The 20,461-nt window shown below is 37.0% G+C and overlaps 1 protein-coding gene across 3 annotated transcripts in view; it reads left to right on the plus strand.

Annotated features, from left to right (window-relative positions):
* Positions 1-8,919: 8,919 nt before the first annotated feature.
* Positions 8,920-20,461, plus strand: part of CTNNA3 (catenin alpha 3) — a 545,392-nt gene continuing 533,850 nt past the window's right edge. For all 3 annotated transcript variants that reach the window (XM_074830309.1, XM_074830310.1, XM_074830313.1), the window contains exons 1-2: positions 8,920-9,040; positions 18,909-19,015. In XM_074830309.1, coding sequence (XP_074686410.1) covers positions 18,914-19,015 — 102 coding nt within the window. In that variant the 5' untranslated portion in view covers positions 8,920-9,040; positions 18,909-18,913. The remainder of the gene's footprint in view (positions 9,041-18,908; positions 19,016-20,461) is intronic.

A 20,461-nucleotide genomic window follows, 5' to 3' on the forward strand; every position in this document is an offset into this window, starting at 1 on the left:
AGACATCAGAGGGGGAGATCCCTGTCCTGTGTGGGCAGGTAAGCTCACCTGTTTCAGAAGGGTATGAGCAATTCCTCAGAAATACTTTCCAGTAGCCATCGAGCAGCCCTGAAGATGACTAGATATGAGACTAAAAGCCTAACTAAAGCATTTGGTATGTCATAGGCTAAAGTTAGCAATGATTATGCGTATGTGGTTAATTTGCATACCATGATATTGTCAAAGGATGAGTTCCTTATCAGAATTCATGCATATAACATTGCTTTATGAATGTGTTGTTCTATAACTTTAGAACTTTTGAACCTATGGCACCTGTTTTTAAATGGGAATAAAAATGACAGCTGACAGCCTTCATGAAGGGTTGTGGTATTTAGAAAGTTTTCATAAACTGAAGATGCAAATATAATGTACTTGCTTTGGAAATGCAAGCTAAACAAAAACCATTAGCGCTTAGAATTTTTTTTCATGGCAGTACTAAATGCGAAACAAACACTGAAAAAAGCTTTAGCATATCTCAGTGAAGATGTAACTGGTCAAAAAGGAACATAGGATAACAGATATAATTTCCCAATGGATAATCAATCTCTATCAGCTTTACAAATGCAACAGTTTCAACATTTATTCCTGTTAGAAATCTATTAATCTGTTATGTCTGTGATGCTTGCAACAGAAAATTTGATGAGATTCTAAGTTAACAAGAAACATTTGCAGCAATGTCAGTGGAACTGTAACTTTGTGTTTATGTGTAACTTGTAAAATTTACTCTTGAATATTTTATTTCCCGTGATGAATGTGAATGAATTCATGAACTCAACGCAAATTGTGTATTACAACAGATAATGCTGGCACCACTAGATCCCATCATTTCATGTTTTCTTACTGAAGAAACTAAGGAATAACAATGGCAAAACCAGTGCTGCGTACTGAGGTGTATTTCTCTCATACTATCTATTGGCTTTGTAAATCATTTAACAAAGCCTAATGCCTAAACCATACAGTGAATAAAAATAAGAATTTACTTCAGAAAATCTTATATGGCTAACCTTTTCTATTCTGTGTGCCTAAGAACGTATTTGGGGACCAGTTTCAGGTACAGAATCAGAAGTGGCTTCATTTCTGAGCTGCTATATAATCACGTTATAGCTTGCCCCTATAGCCTATTGTTTCATAAACTCCCCCATACAGTACTTTGTTCATGCTGTACTGTACACCCTTACTCTTAGTCCACTTATTCAAGTTCTTAAATGTAGAATCAGTTTTTAACAGTAGTCCTCTGTGTTAAAACATTCTGTATTTTATTTATCCTAAACTTTGGGAGTTCTTACGGCTTCTCTGATATCACTGAAAAGCCCTTTAGGGATCATTTGCCATTTCCATCTATCTTATACATAATAGATATATTTATGGTGTAAGACTGATGTTAAATGCATGTTATTTCTGGTGTGCCTTTTTTTAAACTACAATATCCTTATAATAATTTAGGATCATTTGGGGAAAGGTGATTTATTTAGCTTTTCTCCAAGTTTTTGTTGCTAGTTCCATTAAGACATTTGGAGACTATTAGATATGAATACTAAATCGAATGAAAAGCTATTATTCATCACTTGTAATTATAACCACCACACCAAACTAGCTTGCCTGGGAAACAGATACTAATTTAGTATGATGTTTTCTGCATGCTCTGTGAGAATTCTCCCTAAGGAAGTAGTCAGTAGAGTTGTCAAGTTTCAAGGAGTTTGCATTTCATCATACTATGCTTTCTGGCACAATTTATGTAGAAAATAACCTAGGTGATACTTTCAGGACGTGGGTATGTCTCCTGCTTCCTTTCCTAGTTCAGAACCCTGCACTGTGCTTCTCTTCACTGTTTGTTGTCAAACACAGTCAGTCCCTTCCCCTGGTTTGGCATTGTGCTTCCTTGTTTTGTGGCTCCTGGGTCTTTGCTGGGGCTACTACAATGCTGCTCCACTTTCCTTCTGTTTGGTTGAAAACATTCTGACAGAAGTATACTAAAATTCTGTCTTAAGGGGTTTCTAGCTTGTGAAGTATTTGCTTTATTTACTTGACTCCACATTTACGGTATTTATGGCATCAAGATCTGTTGCTAATGGCTGAAAGGCTGTTTCTGGTGTGATAAAATGCAAGAGAAAGTTTCAGTCAACCAAATTGTTTAAGACTTGACACAATCTGATCTAGTATTCATGCATTAGCATTAGAAATATTGAATGGCATGCTGCTATCTTAAACCAAAAGGCAGTTTAATGGATATTGCAGATGTTTATCTGAATGATGGAAAAGATTGAACCCCTTTCCTTTATTGCGAATAAGACATTAATTACTGCTTGGGGGATGGTAACATTTTTAGGAACTTTTAGCACATTTGTTACTTAAAGCCAGAGCCCTGCTCTGCCTTCCTCTCTTCTGGTCTCGCTCAGATGTGAATAGTGAGTACCAGTATGGTCTCCGAGACACAGCTCTAATAAAACCTTCTCTGTCCTGAAATGGGGAAAGGTTCTCATGGAATATATGTTATTTTCTTTTTTTGCTATGGATAGCTGTAATTTTTGTGAACATGGAATTTATTCTGGGACTGAACTGTAACTAGAGGATGCCAAGAACTGGAGGACCCACATGGTTCGAGTCCCTGGTTATGACATGTGGAACTCTTTCTTGTGTGTCAGTTTGTCAGTGATGGCAAAACTTGTTGCAATATAATAGCTGCCGGGCAGCTTCCACGGAATCAGTTGGTATCACAAGGTATTTTTTTTATTGACATTATCTAGAAAAACAACAAAAAATTCCTGATAGTTATGTAAACTAAACTGTTCTTCTAGTGCTGGTCCTTTCTGGTTGAGACTTAAGGCTGTTGGTAGGGTCGTGTTGAAAAAGTGCTGATGCTCGCTGTATGCAAACATAGCTGCAGTTCCCTGTGCATCTGTCTGGCTTTGCTCACAGCTGCTTGATCAACTTCATTAAAGCAACATTTTAAAAGAAGGAAGTATGACATCTGTCAACAGAAGTATGTGAATAAACATGTACTGTTTGCTAATCCTGCTAATGCAGCTGAATATTGCTTTACCTGTCCGAACATCCATGCATGCACAAAAAGAGGCACACGATTTTATGTTGAAGCTTTCATCCTACTCTTGCAAATGCGACTCTTAGAGTTAACAGACTGTATAGAGCCTGCTTTTCCCTTTAGTCTTCTCATATGTTCAGTAATGGATCCTTTTTAGAAAGATGCTATTAGTTCTACTTAAATTTTAATGAAATTATAGGTTCAGTGTTACAAGATTATCAGATTATACCACTGAACATTGTTGTAGGTGTCAGTGCAGCCAAATGTTTATTTGCATTCTTATTTTTAAGTAAATAATCCTAATAAATTTAGGCATGTGTGCAGTGTACTACTGGATTTGAGCCTTTTTCCTTAATGCGTTTTTACCAGATTTATTGGGTTTTATACTCCATGTTTCTACTTGCAACTGTTTTATACACACATCTACTACATTTTAATGAAAACAGAAACAAGGTAAGCGGATAGGCAAATGCTTCTAATGTTGCAGGTAAGTGGATATGCTTTCAGAATCTGAGTATGCTAAAGACCATATGAAAATGCAACTCTATGTGCCAAAAAACCCCTCCTAGTAGGATTATTAATTAGACCTGGCTTTCACAATGCATCTGCAACACCATAAATAGAGTAACATTTACCACCTGTATGAAAATAAAATATGCTTCTGGCTCCCATTCTGAATTGCTTGGCTTTTGTCTCTGTTCTAAGCACAAATCCCTATGTAGGAGACCCTGATTTACTTCAAAGAGTTTTTCCCTTTTTTATGACTCAAATCTTAAAATACTGACCTTTTTATTTTTTTCATTCTTCATTTCATCATATTTTTCCGGTTTGATAGATTTTTTTCCCCATAAAAATAATATATACAGAATCTATTTAATTGTTGTAGTTTAAAACTGTGATTTTGCAGAGTTTTACAGGCTATGTTTCTCATTGTTGTTACACAGAGGAATTATGATACTGGGTAAAACCAGTATGTGCATCTAGTGTTAATATCTACATATTAGCAGATGCTTCATAAGAGAGTTTAAATAAGATAGTGGGCAATTATGAAAAAATCTCTTCATCAGAAAATCTTCCTTTTGATCAGTGGTTGGCTTAACCCTGAAACACACGTTTGTGCCTAAACATAAAATCTATGTGTAGTATTGAGAGGCTGAAATTATCCTGGGTAAATGACCACTCTAATTCCTATTAAGCCTCAGTATTAGATTGTAGCAATAATCCTTTGCAGTTCTTTGTATGTGTAAAATCAAATACTTTGTATGTTGTGAATTATAAGATCTTGAATGTAGGAAAGCTAAAACTCAGTAACAGAACAGATGCAACTTTGATTATCTTTTAAAGTCAATTTACCATGGATCTTTCAGCTCAATGTCCTCTTTGTTTCAGACTAAGCTTCTACATACACATTGTTATACAATACTAGAAGTTCTACTAATTACACATCTACAGTTAGCATTTTGCTTGTGCAGAAATCTATGATATACAATATTAACACTCCTGGTTAAAAGTTTGATTTTTATAGGTCTATATTGTTGACGATTTCTGTCACTGGTAGGCTGCATGTGGAGAAGCACAGTGGTAAGGTGCTTTTGTTGAATTGTCTGAAAACATCGTGGTCTTCATGAATATTCTAATATTTTTTTGACCTTTGGTTATTCTCACCTTTATAGCCTACATTTCCTGCTTAAGAAAAATATTCCTGGTGAAAATTCCAAAAGATAGTTTGAAGAAATAAACCTCAAGCAATGGAAATCTTGAGATTTGTGTCTTTTCTTTGTGTGGATCCTGAGAAGACTTAAACATGGGTTCAGGAACTGCAGGAACTGCTGTTTCATTTCTGATTAATTTTGCAATTTAAGCTTCCGTACAGCTAATTTCATACTGCAAGGCTTCTCAGTAGTAGTGGGAAGTAGTGCCTTGTAAGCAGGCTGTTTTTAAAGAGTCCTCTCTTTAAATCATATTATCTGTTGTTTATATAAAGTTACAGCTTATGTATTCAATTACAGTTCTGACAAGTTTGATTAAACAATAATGTACAAATGTGAAATATATTAACTCTGCTCAGTAGTTCCATTAAAAGTAAATAGATTAGTAGAGCAACTGAAAATAGAAACAAATTGCTAATTACTGAATTTACTTACAGATAATAGTTGACGACAAATGGACAGTCAGAATATTGGAACATGCTGCCTGTAAAACAAACAAAAAACTCTTTTATTTCTGAAGTGATTCAAGTGATAGCTAACATCAGAAATTACTGCAGCAGTGCGAAATTTTGTTGAAGACTTTTATTTTAAAATTTCCTTTGGCCTGCTGCAGTCTAAATTATTTAAGCAAATATGATGACACCTATACTGGTGGACAAAAGGGTAAGTCTAAGGTCTGGGGTCTGGTCACACATTCTGTCCATGCCCTGATGCACTGTTGGGGCTAGATTCAGCCACTCACCAGTTATAAATTTTTGACTTTCCTTCTGTGGGAATGAAATCCAGGTACAGGAGATGCATGAAATCCTGATGTTAATCAGCCAGGTTCCTTATGGGGGTGATCACAGGCCAAGGCTGAGATGCACTACAGACTGTGTCCATCCAATGCCGATGGAGATACCTTGTTTGATATGAAATTTGATTTATTAAAGTTCCAGCATGCTTTGCCAGAAGTGCTGGGTCTGACTAGGTCTCGCTCTCATTCAAAGCTGTGAAATTCTATCCAGAGTCCTATAGCAGAACAGAAAAAAGCAGAACTTTACCTTGTGAACCAAAGGGGAAAAAATCATGACAGCAAAACAGACAGGAAAACCTGCTACCTGAAAAAATAGCGCATGTCAGGAGGGATACATGAAGACAGACATATAATGATTTAACTTTAAAAAATCCCAAATGTGGACATTTGTATGTTCAATTCTCACAACTACCGCTAGGAAGTGGATCCGACAGGAGCGTTTGCCAATAGCAGGATCTGTTTGGGGAAATTTTTTTTCCACTCCCTGGGAGCTGAATTGGCATTGTGGTGGCAGGTCTTCTCACAAGTTTGTTTAGGAAACAGCCTTCTTGGCAGGTGCTGTTTGCAAACAGAACGAGAGCTGTTTATTGCAGGCTCTGAAAGAAGGAACTTTGTTGATAAAACAGCAGTTTGGCGGGCAGTGGGTGAATTAAAAGTGTGAGATTCCTCCTATAAATTACCGCTGAGCATTGTCCTGGGGCGAGGTGGCAACGTAATCTCTCTGTCTCTCCTGTCAGGGATTAGTATGGGCCGTGTTGTCATTCTGGTCCCTTTGGGGTGCGAGCCAGGGCCAGCGCAGGGTGGGGAGCGGAGGGCAGCAGGGGGGGGCTCCCCCCACCTCAGGTCCACTCTCAGCCTGGGTGGGTTTTCGTGTCTGCCTCAAGTAATGGGGCAAGAGCAGCTGTGTCCTCCTGTGGAGGAGGAGAAGGGCTGGGAGCAGGAGGGAAGAGGGATGGACACGGAGCTGGGCATTCGAATGGAGGTTGTGACAGGAGCATGTGAATTCAGCAGGCTCTTGAGACAGACAGCCCCCTCGGCGTGGAAGCTGGAAAGACTCTTAGGGACAAAGAAGAGGCATAAGAACGTCTCCTCTTACTGAAGAGACAGTGTGGCTCAGAGAGGTGTTTCTAGATACAGTGGTAATATTCTGGTGTATCGTGGACCTGGTTGCTTTTTGCTCAGAGCCGTTTTGGGATTTTAAACCAACTTCTGTGGCATGAATGGTATGAGCATGTAAGTAGACAAAAATATATTTAGTAGAGCGGTTTTGACAGATGTCTTTTAGTGTAGCAGTTGCAGTGAGTACTGCGTAACTTCAAAACTTGCCATGCTTACTTGTAATGGCATGTGCCTACCACTGTGTTTCACAGGTAACCTATCAAACACAAGTTTGAGTGAAAAAGCTTTATAGCAACAAATTAATGGGAGGATCTGTTAAGGTAAAGACATCTTGGGAATGGTTCAGGTGCCTGAGCACAGGTGTCTAGAACCGTTTTAGACACTCCTGGCTTCATAAAGCATCCCCATATCCAGCTCTGACGTATGTGTTTGAGGTCTGTGGGAGACCTGCGGTACCCTAGAGGCTTGTATGATGGATACCCTACCTACAGTATCTAAAATGTCACTAGCTGCTTTGCTTAAGCAACTGAATCCCATTCCTCATTTGGTAACGCAGGTGACAGGGCAAAGAACTTCAAAAAACCTAGCATTTTCCATACCTCTCCTTAGTGCACCTCTTTAAATAAAGAGAATCTCTGTTCACCGCTGTAGTAATTTGCTTCGTAAATGAAGCACTGATGTAGTTACAAAGATCTAATGATAAAAAACTGTATTAGGGATCATCCACGTAACTCCACGTGTCTATATTGAATCTTGCAGTTAAGTGAATTGCATTATTTGTTCTTAACTTTTAAATAACATTCATAAAGTAAATAAGAGAGCTAAGAAATGAGAAATACTAACTGCAGTTAGTAAGATTTAGACTTGGATTGCACCACATAGTTGTAATATAGTGCTCAGAAAATTAAATCTTTCTTAGTCCAGCAGCTTTCTTCTCTGACTATTGTTATTCATGAGTTGAAGGTGAGGAAAGAAAAAATCACCTTTCAAGGCTGAACCTTGAAAAAATTTGGAGAGGAATGAATTATGAATAAAATTGTAAGTTTCACATGGCAATACCAGGTACATTTCCCCATAATAAATTATTACATCATCTAGGAAAGTCTACTTAGTTTCTATGAAAAATATTTGATGCTTTTGCAGGGGAACAAAATCTTCTGTAAGATGTTCTGTATGCATCTTTTATCTGACTTTCAAATCTTTTCCTTCTATGCAGCTTTAAGTGCCGAAGACCCTATTGAAATTGATTGGCCATTGCACAACAGGGTCCAAATGTGATTGAGTTTTTAAATTTTTTTTTTCCTATTCCCTCCATTTCAGTACTCTCTTACGTCTGTCTGTCCAAGTCTTGGATTTTTTCCTCACCTGTGACTAGTCACAATATGTACTCATGCCCCAGGTCTCTTTTTTTTCTTCTAGTTGAGCCTCTCCAATGCTGTTAGGTGATGTCAGATTACTTCAACCTTCAGGCTGTCTGTGCCCTTTTTACCTTTAAATCAACTAAAAATAGCCAAACTGCTGTGGCTGAAATTTTCCAAAAAGAAAATTCAGCCTGACACATGGACCTCATGCAAATTTTCAGACTGAATGGTTTAAGACTATTATGGTCTTAAGCAGCAGAATAGAGTCTCTAGCAGAATAGGTATAAGTATTGAGCAGTCTCTGCCTTTTCAAAGTCTCCAGAGTTTTTTTACATGAACACTGTTGCATACTACACTTCAGGGTACTCAAATTTGCTATAATAGCAAATTATCAAAACTTCACTCATGTCCATTTCTTGAAATTTTATAAATGTGGGATTATCGATCTGGAAGTATGTTATGAATATTTTGTGAAGGTAAATGACAAAGATTGTCATGTACAGCATGGTTTGTATGAACTTTTATGATATGTACATTGCAACTATATTTGACCTGGGTTTTACACTAATGGCCTTTGCTTTTCTTCTTCTCCTTTTCCCTCTCATGTTTCACTTAAACCTCATTGATTTCTGAGGGGGCTTTGCCATTGACTTCAATGGTGTCTGATTTAGGGTCTAAAAGTTCAGTGCCAGACTATGTTTGCAAGACCAGGAATGAGCTTGGAGTCTCTTTAAGTGCTATTTTCAGTAGCAAGTTGTCAGTGAAGTCGGGAACTAACAGTTTAGGAGGAGGTCCCAAATGGGTACTGCCCTCCCCATTTTGACTCTCTTCCCCTCCTATTGTGTTCCTCATAGACTAGGAATGACAGGCAACCATTTGCTGTCCCGCTGTCAGTGCCTCTGGAGCCAAGCTGCATCAAGAGGAGTTCTTCACAGGGCTGTTTCTAGGCTCTCTTGTTAGATTCTTGATTCAAAAGGTAAGATTGAAGAGAAATTAAGTGAATTTTCCCCTTGGTGAAAGTACCCGAAGCTGTGACTGGAACTATAGTTGCTTAATCAAATAATTGCCTCAAAAGTTTGAGTTAAAAAGCTGGTTTTCTTAACCAACTTTCTAGAAAAAGATCTTTGAAACATGATTTTTTTAAATGTCCTGAATATTTTAAATCATCATGGTCTTGTCACTTGAAGCCAGTAGCCAAAGTTGTGCAATGTGTTTGTGTATTTTTGAAATATGAAAAAACCATTGAAATATTGGAAAAGGAAGGATAAAACGTTGCATGGATGCTGTTATTTTAAAAGTTGAATTTACCTCCTAGTACTTTGCTGGATTTTGCATCTAATGCAAGGAAGGCTTATGTAAATGTACATTTATCACCTCAGTGTTGAAAATACTGAATTAATGTACAAGGCAATTTTATACAATTATTATTTATTTTAAAATATAAAAGGCACTTGTTTATAAGTGAGGGGTAACGAAGGGCTGTTGTATTCAGTATAACTCTTGGCATATTTAAAAAACTTTATGTACGCTAAGACAATTTTCTGTATGTAAAATCCGTTTGGATTCCTCTTACTAAAGACAAGAGCTATGTTCAGAGCTAGTGGAGCCCAAAAGACATCCAACAGCAAGGAATTAGGCCTGGTGACAGATATTTAGAAAAAATGCATAATGAATTGTTGCTGTTCTCTCCTATTCCTAAACAGTTGGTTGATGTTAGGAAACTAATCCACCTTGGAACAAAGTCTGGTTGTGTTTTGTCTTGTTTTGTTTTGTTTTTAAATGGTTTCTCTTTAACCAAATTCTTTTTGACTTGGAATGAGAGGGGAGGTCAAAATGGGCAGGCACGTCTTTAGTCTTCATTTCTGAAGGTGTTTCATTACTGAATGTGTTCTTCATTACTGAAGGTGTTTCACCAGAAATGATGTATGAACTAAGTAGAGTTTCTCTTCTGAGCCATGTTTTGATTTGAAACTGGTTGTCTGAGTTGACGGAGGAAACAGGGTGCCATGCAGCACCAGGAACCCCATTGGAAGAATTAATCTGTATGTCAGAGGTCTGTCCATGTATACAGGCATAGTGTGGTGGGATTATGGTTTTGTTTAAATACTGCTTTTCTGTCACCTGTTTTATAGATCACGCTTTTGTAGGTACTAGCTAACTAGCTGCTTGCCAACAGCCAAAATGATGCCATTTCTGAGAACCATTTCTCTTTTATTTTCATGCAGATCTCAAAGTTAATATATACTTAAGAAATATCAATCACGTATGCTACTCTTGATTTTGAGGTTGTTTTGTGCGTGTCTGTAGGCAAAAGGGTAGAAGAATTACACTATTTGGGTCATTGGACAAAAAAAATAATACAAACCTTTATATAACCTTTATATCAATTTGAAAATAGTTACATAAAATGGTACGTGATGGTGAAGCATCCTGGGGTAATGCATGGGTATGAAACAACCAAATCTGTTGGCAAGATTAGCAGGTCTACAAAGAGAAGGGAAAAGCTTTTTTTTACCTCATTGCAACTGAGTAAGAGAGAGACATTTGTTAAGTGCAAAGCAGTGTAGTATAATGTTGCAATAGATAACGCTCAGCAAATAACAAAAAGGAGAAATGAGGGGGATTGCATTTAACAAAAATAAAATTTAAGAACCTTTTAGTAGCTTATTATGGAATTTTTTTGTTGTCTGTTTTTTTTAATGAGTTGAACAATATCCTATTTTTAGTGGAAGGTCAACTTGAACTTTATTTAAACAGAGACTCTGGTTCTGAATAGAGATAGGAACACTTTAAAAGTGATAACAAAAGAGAGGGCTTGGAGCCAGACCTTAACCTATCGTTACCAGCACAGGATAACCATCTATGTAGGAGCTGCATGCCACTTAAATAGAGAGGGATCCTTGTTCCGTGCTCAAAGTGCATGCAGTGAAAATAGCACAGAGACTCATGTGAAAGGATTTTTTTTCTTTAAGAATTTGAAATGGATCTGAAGAGTACTGATGAAAACCTTTTTTTTTTTTTGAATGAAATGCTGCCATCTGATGTTAACCACCACCTTTTTTTTTTTTGTATTTTTTTGAAATAAATGCTTTTTCAATATCTTAAATATTACAGCTGCAGTTCTGAGACCAAAACCTCCAGTATTTGCAAAAATGTACCTGGAAGAAGTGTTATGAAGAGAAGACTGGTAAAGCATTTCTAAACCAAACAGGATTGTTTTGATTCTGCTGTCACCCATAATGGTGTATATCCACTAGAATTTCATTGATATCAGTGGAATTGTTTAGTTTACTGCTAATAAGTGAGAGCATTGTCAGGTTCACAAGTTTTCATGGTTACACTTAAGTGGAGAAGATTTTACTTGCAGTGGCTGTAGGCTCAGGACCATAACACACATTTTTGGATAGCTGTTGGTTGAAAAGCAGAGTCTGTCAAGCTAGTGCAAAGCCAAAAGTTCTGTAGCTGGTCAGGCTGCAGGATTCACACCTCTGCTGGAACGTCTCCTAGAATTTGTCAGTGTGATGAAACTGGCTGGAAGTGCCTGCATTCAGCCAAGGCAGTGATTTTGATAGTATGTTTAAGGGAGAAGAATGTGTTAGCTGACCTTACTAAGAATAAGAATTACTAGTATCGGGGTAACCTTGACATGAGTATGGAAGATAAGATTATATCTTTAGATTTATGGTGTAAATTGTATTTGGAAATGTTTTACTCTTCTTACCTGGCTTATTGGCCTCAGTTAAAGAAAGTGTGAGTAAGGTACTCTAGTGACTTGATGGTTGTATCCCAGCACTCCATCCCTGATGCCATCACTGGCATTCTGTGTGATCTTGGGTAAATAATTTTTCCTCTGTGATTCTATTTCCTTATGTGATACTGGAAGATGACCTCTGCTTGAAAAAGTGCTTTGATGGAATGCACTATAGAAAAAGAAGACATGACTATTAAACAAGGAAAAGAGAGCATGTTCTGAATGTTATAACCCTGGGAAAAATCTTCATTTGTTATCTCACTAGACATCAGAAAGTCTACATGAGACAAGTTCATTGAGGTGTAATGCTTTCCCCCATCTCAAATGTTTTTTTTTCATAAACCTTAATTAAAGCTTTTCATGCCATTGGGTCAGTCAAAACCTGTTCCTTGCCATGTGGATTCTCCAGTATCCAGTAAGAACTAGGCTTAGGCTGTGTTCTTTTCCTTGGCAGATTCATTATAAAGGATTATGTATGACACTATTTATACTGAGAACTGTGTTGAAGAACTTGGTGAAAATCTTGTGTACTTGGGAATTTTAGCTGCTTTTCAGATGTGGTTGAAGTTGGCCAACAATTGAAAAATTGCTCTAGGGAGAAAGTAGACACAGGGGGAAGTGAAAGGAAATGTAAAAAGCGGTGTTTTGTTTTGTTTTGTTTTGTTTTTAATCTCAGCATCAAAAATTATCTTCCAGTTACTTCACTGCAAATCTGCACCTAAATGGAAAGCCTGTTTAAATGAAGTAGCCTTCAGTGAATAAATGTTATTAAGGGATCTGAATCTTGCCACTTCCTTCAATTCTCCAGCTCTTTGTTCCTTTGTGGTGTCTTTGCATTAACAGACACGTTTCTTGTTACTAGTGCTATGAAGTGATAAGTTAGAGTGTAACCTGACAGCTTTGTGTGGAAATTTAAATCATTTGGCAGGTGCAGGATAGGTTTTCCCTGGTGTTAAACAGGCCAGATCCTTCCCAGGTCTCAGAGGTATTGCTCCATTCCAGGGCATAGTCTGGCCCACAAAGTACAGCAGGTCTTCAAGCAAAAAAAGTCCATGCTGTTGTACTGCAAACAGACCTGGCATGTTTTTGTGTACTGAATACCTTATTTCATGTATCAGCCAGAGGAGTAAAGAAAAACACAGTGATTGTTTTTGTGGCTTCTATAAAACCTGATTTGCATTTGTTGTGCTGACTCTAGCAAAAGGACTAACAAATTTTATTCTTAGACTGGTGTTGGCACCCACTGATGAAGCTGTGTAGTAAATACTTAAAGTAAGAACAAATAATATAACATATTCTATTACATATTCTCAGCAATGTTTCCTGTCTTGGAAGTCCTCGAGTGTCCTGTCCATGTGTATCCTGTCTGAAAATACTAATCCAGACTACGTTTTAACATTTTTTTGTTGCCTTCCCTGTTTTTTAGAAGGCAATAGGCCTGTGCATTTTATGAAATTGATAGGATAATATATTGGTTTTCAGTGTAGAGTAACATACAATAGAAAAAAAAAACCCCAAAGAAAACAAATTTGGTGCCAAGTTACTGGGTGAGAGCCTTATGAATCCCTTTGCTGTCTAGCTCAAAAGTCTGAGACTGAGTCATTGCCTCGAGACAGAAGTTGGCATACAATCAGAATGTATGGGGAAAACAGTAGCTGTGCTGAAAATTACAAGAATAAGCACCAGAAGTACCAGTAATGACATGTTTCATGTCATCTAATTGTTCGAAGGCTTTTTGACTTTAAATTTTTTTGACATATTTGTGCTCTAGTATATAGCTTTAAGGATGCCCATCCCCCTGCCACCCCTCCAGCAGCCACTGTGTCCTGTCAGTCATCCTGAAATACACTGGAGAGCTTGTCAGGCAGTCCCTTGCAGATGCCTCAGAAGCCAAATAGTGAGCCATAGCAGTTGCACTGAAGTTCCTAACACAAGGAAATTACATAGACAGTTGCTTTAGAGCTGAATATGGACCATATATATTCTAGGATAGGTGAGTGATGTGCTATTGGCTTTCTAATGATCTAGCAGGAAATGGATTATTCTAAAGTTAACGTTTTCTAATTTACGCAGAATATCTTTGGCTCTGCTTTCTGACACTAATTAGTTTATCTATGTCTGTATACAGTGTACTTATAGATTGTTTAAAAGCTGCAGGTACTGTGTTCACATTGTATTGCAGATGGATACAGACTTTGACTGTTTTTCCAGGATCTTTTTCTCTTACACCAAAAGACTCAGCAGTTTCAGTTTGGACACGTCTGCTGAAAAGACAAAATTCTTAAAGTTTGTAGCACTTGGTAGAAGTGTGCAGGTGGTTTCTTTTCTGGCTGTTCTGAGACACAACTGTATCTTGTGACACATGCTTAACATCTTAAGTGTTGTAAGAGCTGCTGATCTACAGTGCTGAAATTGCCTACTGTAAAGGTTAATATAACCGAGTGTGAGGTTATAGCAGCCTTTTACCAAAATATCTCACAGTCAAGACCCCTGCTGAAATTAGAGGGCATGTTATACTGGAGGAGACATATGCATTTTAAAACCATAGACAATGGACTGTGATTCTCATTTTTTCCTGAGGCAAGCACCAAAATTTGTCGTTTTGATGAAGATGATCTGGAAGGACGGAACTTCACTTTTTAAGTGGAAATATCAGAGAAAACCCCAGAATAATCTTTACTGGCTGCATATTTTTCTTAAATATAATAACAGTAAATAACAGGAAGGAGAGCAGGCTCCTCACTTTTGGTAAGTTAAAAATATGTAGTCAGGATATCAAAATAATTTAAGATATTGTAGTTTTCACTGCATTGGCTTGCAAGCCTGTTTTCATGTTTTGACTGCTTTAAGGAAGTTTCAGGAAGCATTAGAATTTTACTTAAAAAAAAAAAAAAAGACCAGAATCAGCAAGTGAGCCCTTAAGTAGGCTATTTATACCTTAGAATATAATTGAAATTTTCAGAAACAGTAATTTTTGCAATTGACTTTCAGTAAATGATAAGTTGTGGGCTTGACCCTAAAAAGCTATTATTGAGTTCAAAAGCCAGTTGAGCCAGGGCTCAAGCAAAGAATAAAAATGCTTATGTTAGACAATATGCTATGGTTAAAAAAACCAAAAAGCAAGCCCAAAGCAACCCAAAAACCCAGAAAAGGGAAAGTCACAGCAGAAGGATTCGCATTTTTCTGATCTGTAAAAATGGGATTGGAGTCCCATGTTTGAGACTGCTCAGTGGTAGGATTCTGGAGCACAGTGATCTCTAGTAAGAGCAAGTGACCATAATTACATTTTTATCTGCTAAATTTTAGAAAAGATCTGATCATTGTAGACGACCTGTAGTTGTGCTGTGAGAATAGAGAGCAGCTCTTGTTGCAAGCAGCAAACATTTTATTTCTGAATTTTGAGTAAAGCAGTTGCTAACACCGTTCTATTAAGGAATTGGGGGGAGGCCGCTGCGCATGAGTTAAAGCATGAGTGTATCTGCAGAAAAAATAACCTGAAAATCATCTAGTGATTTCTTCAAATCTCAGTAGAAGTGTGAGGTGCTATCTCCATCCAGTTCTTACCTGTCCCCTTGCAACTGATGTATGTCTTGACCAGAAAAAATTCACAGCACAGTTGATACCATCTATTTGCAACTGTTGTGATGGATTTCAAGAAGTACCCATATACTGGAAGGCTTGTGAAAATGTCAAAGACAAGGGTTGTGAACCAGCAATATCATAAAGATTTTTTTTAAAAATGTGAATAAAAGGCAGATTATTGAAGTGTTGGCCAAAGATTTAGAGAACCAGTGAATTGCAGATGGTAAAAAAAAAAAAAAAGTCTGTCTTGTCAAGAGTGTGAAATGATGTGGTTTGATGCAATCACAGTGAAGCTGGAGGAGAGTATCTTGTTGAATTTAATGGCTTTTTGATTCAGGGGTGGACACAGCAGAAACAGCTCTTCAGCAGGGTGGGTGCTTCTCTGCTGTACGTTCATGGGCTGCACCAACATGCTGACAGGTAGGCACAGACATGACACACTATTTGCCAACACGGCAGTCAACCAAAAGTGCACACACTACTGCTTTGTTATGGGAGAGGCAGTTTAAGATGCTATTAAATAGCATTGCAGCTTGGAATTGAAGCTGAGAAGAGCAGGGATGTGCAGGACTGACATTTGTGGCTTTTAGAGCAGGTTATTAGTACTGTAGGAAAGGTTACTTTAATGGGTTAAAAAGGATCTCCTGTTAGTGTTTGCTGTCTTTAATTCAAGAGATTGTGTGGAGGTCCAAATGTCGGTGGGAACCTGGCTTCCAGGTTACTGATAGCTCCCTAGCGAGTATGGCAAATGTTGCTGGAAATAACTATATAGCTGTAGCTATAAGAAAGCTTGAATTTTAATCTACTTTACAAACACAGAACCTTTCTGAATATTCATTGTTCAATAAAATGATGCAGTTAATGGCCATTGGCCCACTGAGATTGCATTTTGTACTAGACCTCTCACTCTTGAGGTTTACAGACTTTACCTACATTATATATTTAGTGTATTTCCAAATAATTATATGGTTGAGAAATTGGTTTAACTTTTGTTTTTAGTTTCCATACATAAAGAACCAATGGGTATTAACAGTAAGAACCACTATAGCTAAAATAAAAAGTAAAAAACCCCCTTGCCTGTGTGAGTACAGAATGGGCATGTCTTTGGCCTGAGCTGTAAGAATAAGCTCTTGTTGCAGAGCTCAGCTCACCAAGGATGCTACACACCCAATATAAAGAAACCAGGAGGTGTTGCACTTTCATGATGACCTAAGTTGTATGAAGCCCTCTGGGTGATTGTGAATTTGTCTCTTAGTGATTCCTCCACTGAACAGTGGATGGAAAGAGCCTGCCTTATTTCTTGCTTTGTTGCAAATTCAGTGTATTATCAAGAATTGATAGCCTGACCATAACAAACATACTAGGCTAGAGGGACTGTTGATCTGATTCAGTAGGACACTTATGACGTTGAATGTGCTTGTAGATATCTTGAGTTCATTGACTTTTGGTGTCTTCTGTCTCTTGTGGTTCTCCTTGGTCTGAAATTCTGGAAACATTAGTTAAGCAAAGTTTGGAAACAAAATATTTTGCCTTATGGGAACATGCTCTAACCACCAGCCTCTACAGCTATGCTGTGTTTTCAGCCTGTTTTGTTTTGAGCTGAGTGAATAAATTAGTATTTTACACCTAGTAGAACAGAACCAACAGAAGATACTGAGTCACCCATCTCAAAGCACTTTGTAACTGCTGCAGTGAGCCTTTGTGAATAAGAGATGCGCTCTGTACACTTGCATAGCTACAACTTCATCACGTGAGGGAAAATACATAACAATTTGAGGTAGCAGAAGGGCTGCAGTCCTTTTCCTGACTAGGAGCCACCACTTGTTTCTGAAATAGTGAGTGATGGGGGACTCAGTTCCCTTCAAACAGAAGGATAAGTTAAACTGGAGTATTTCAAAACTGCTGATTCATTGGACAGAAGGAGAACCATTGTCACTGGATATTTTGGGAGTCTCAAATTTTATTTCCTTGGGGTTTGTTACAAGTATCTAAAAGTTAAATGTGTAAAATATGACCAAATAATTTGCATTGACATTTCTAGGGTTCTCTTTCTATTACTGTTTTCCATGGAAGGAAAAGTGTAATTTTGGTCAGTGTGATCTCAAGTTTTTGTTCTTTTTATTTTTTGACTTAGAATTAAAAATGAAAAATCAGTTCTTTACATATGCTGTCACCTGACTCTATGCAGCTGAATCTGTGGGAACTTAAGGCTGTGACTAATATAGCTTGTAATAAAAGAATAAACTTGTCACTTGTGTAACATTTACTAAAAATGGGAAAACCCTAAGTTACCTTTAACCTTAATCCTTTAATTATCGTACGTATTATCTTTGCTTGCAAGTGAAATGTGGATAACTATTCTGTGATAAACAATTTGGATCCATTTCTACACAACTTGCTATAGAAACCCTAAACCTACTGTGCTGTATTAAATCAATGCTAGGTTCACCGGAAGGTGACAATATATATCTTTAGCCTGCACAATTGCAGTACGTTATTACTTTATTATACAGCAGCAATGGTTGTAATAAGTCCTGCTTAAAAAAGACAGGTATCCATTATTTGTGTGTTTGAAGTCTTTATTGCCTAAAAGGGCTTTGCTGAGCTATGTTTTATGGGAAGTTAAGTTAATGGAAAATTTAAAACATCTTTTATTTTGGGACAATAATCAGTTGCATTCCTACTAAAGCACAGTTATAATTCTTTGTTGGCACACACACATTTCACTGAAGCTAAGGGCCCAGTGAACTCAGTGAAAACCCTTAAATTAACATCAGTGGACTTTGGATCAAGCTCCTAATGAATGATTTATTTGCTTTAAAGGCCTTACTTAGCTTTACTTCCATCTTATTGACTTCAGTAACAGGCTTTCTTGACTTAATCTGTCTTGACACTTAGAAAATATTGGTTATTACAGAGTGTAAAATAACTAAATGTTTTACTTTCTCCTGCTATTAGTTGCCAGGACCCTTAAGGGCTACTGTATATATTTTTGTTATTAAAGTATTTCTTATGACCACTGTAATTTGGCACATGGAATAAGATACAGGTGTTGTGCACATAGCATTAATGTTTTTGCTTTGTGATAAATTCAATAATGTAATATATAATTTTTTGCTTTAAAGCTCCTTTTTATTGACTACTAGAGAACTTATATTCAAAAGTCTTCTAATGCAATTATACTTGTGTATTTTTAATATATGGTCAATTTAGAAATCTGGAAGAAGAGACAAGGATTTAAATGTACTTCATTTTAAATGTACTTTATGATTTTATATTATTTTAAAGTACTTTAAATCTATTGTTTTACAGTTTATGCAAGTATTTGCATATTTTTTCACAATTTAGAAATGAGGAGTCAGAAAAATTAGTTTTATCTCTTGAAATCCTAAGCCTGCTATGGAGCCAAGTCTGTATTCCCATAGGCAGTCTCTGAGCTCTGACAGAGGGCAATGAGACTTGTGGTCATGGCTAATAATTGCTTATTGCAATTTTTTTGTTTTGTACCTAGGTGAAATGTCAACAAAAGTGCCAAGCATTAAACTGAAAATTGATCCTCAGGATCTGCAGATCCAGACGTTTACAGTGGAGAAACTATTGGAACCATTGATAATTCAGGTATTTTAGTATTGAAGAAAATAAATTGGACAACCATGGAGGGAAGGGAATAAGGCTGAAGAACTTTGGCTAAGGACACAGTTATGAAAGACATAACCACAGCTCTTCTGTGCTTGTAGTTTACTCTGACTCAGAAACTGTCCAGGGGGATCAGTCATCTTTCAGATTTGGTAATTCATTCAGTCACTTACATTTTTGCAAATGCCACACAGTATATTACAGCAAATGTTGCATGTTCTAGCTAGTCTCTTGTACAGTATTATCTAGTGGATGTTTAAATGTAGAATACCCTGCAAATGGACTTCCAACACATGAAAAGTTTCCTATTGTAAGTAGTGGACAGAGTAGAAAAGAAGAGCCTTGAAATCTGTATGTGAGTTTCTTTATCTGAATTTTGAAAAGAATTGCATTCTGTTGCCCTAAGAACAGTGCAGCTGTTGCATATTGTATAAACCTATTTTAGTACTATTCCTTCCAACTGAAGACAACTTAGACTGAGTAATTTACAAAAGTCTTTCAGGTTTGTTGATAAAACTTTCATTTTAGGAGGCACAATTTTACTGCATAGTCCAGTTCTATTTCAAGTATTCACTGGTTAAATATGCAGTGCTTAGTGTGTTAAAGATTCTCTCATTATGTCTGTATTTGACATAGATTAGAAATGTCTTTTTTATTACAATGGAAAGGACCTACTTGAAGACCTGACCTCATTTTGCAGATAACGTGTATAACTAAGAAAGTGTTAAAAGACCTCTGTAGCAATATGTTACAGGGTAAAGAACAGAAAGGACATCTTCTGTTTTGAAACTCAAGCTATTTTGAATTTTCTCTTCATTGTACTTAGAACAAAGATGTTGCATTTAATTAGCCACTTACACATAGCACAAGGATGCCAGTTTATCACTCTCCTTCAGCCTTGCCAAGATGATGTAGATCAAACTGCTTGCCACAGCTGTACCCTGCTTATTTACTATTCTTTTCCTGGTGCCTGAGGGTATGTTTTACCTGGCAGTCACTACTCTGGCTGCAGAAAGGTGTGACTTCATTCAGAATTTTCTTTCAATTGCTAATGTACTTCGTTGTTTTTCAGGTTGTGAAGATGATTAGGTATAATGGCTATGAAGTAATTTCAGTGGTTGGTTGATTAAGATCTTCCCAAGCTCTTTGAGTAATGCCTCTTACAAGACAATAACTTTTTGTTAAATAGTTTATGTTAACAATCAACAAACAAAACTGTTAGTAGGAGGATGACCGTTGGTAAATAAAGTCAGGTTGAATACTGTACTCTGGCTGTTTTTCTGTTTATATACATGTAAGAATTGGGGATGTACAGCTTATTAAAAAAAGGTAAGGGCACATCTACTAAGTTTTCTATTATTTCAATTTTTTCAATTTGCAACTTTTGTATTTTAAAAAAGAGATAAATAAAATTGCCTTTAATGAAGA

The sequence above is a fragment of the Strix aluco genome, chromosome 7 (genome assembly GCF_031877795.1).
Source record: "Strix aluco isolate bStrAlu1 chromosome 7, bStrAlu1.hap1, whole genome shotgun sequence".
NCBI classification, from domain to species: domain Eukaryota; kingdom Metazoa; phylum Chordata; class Aves; order Strigiformes; family Strigidae; genus Strix; species Strix aluco.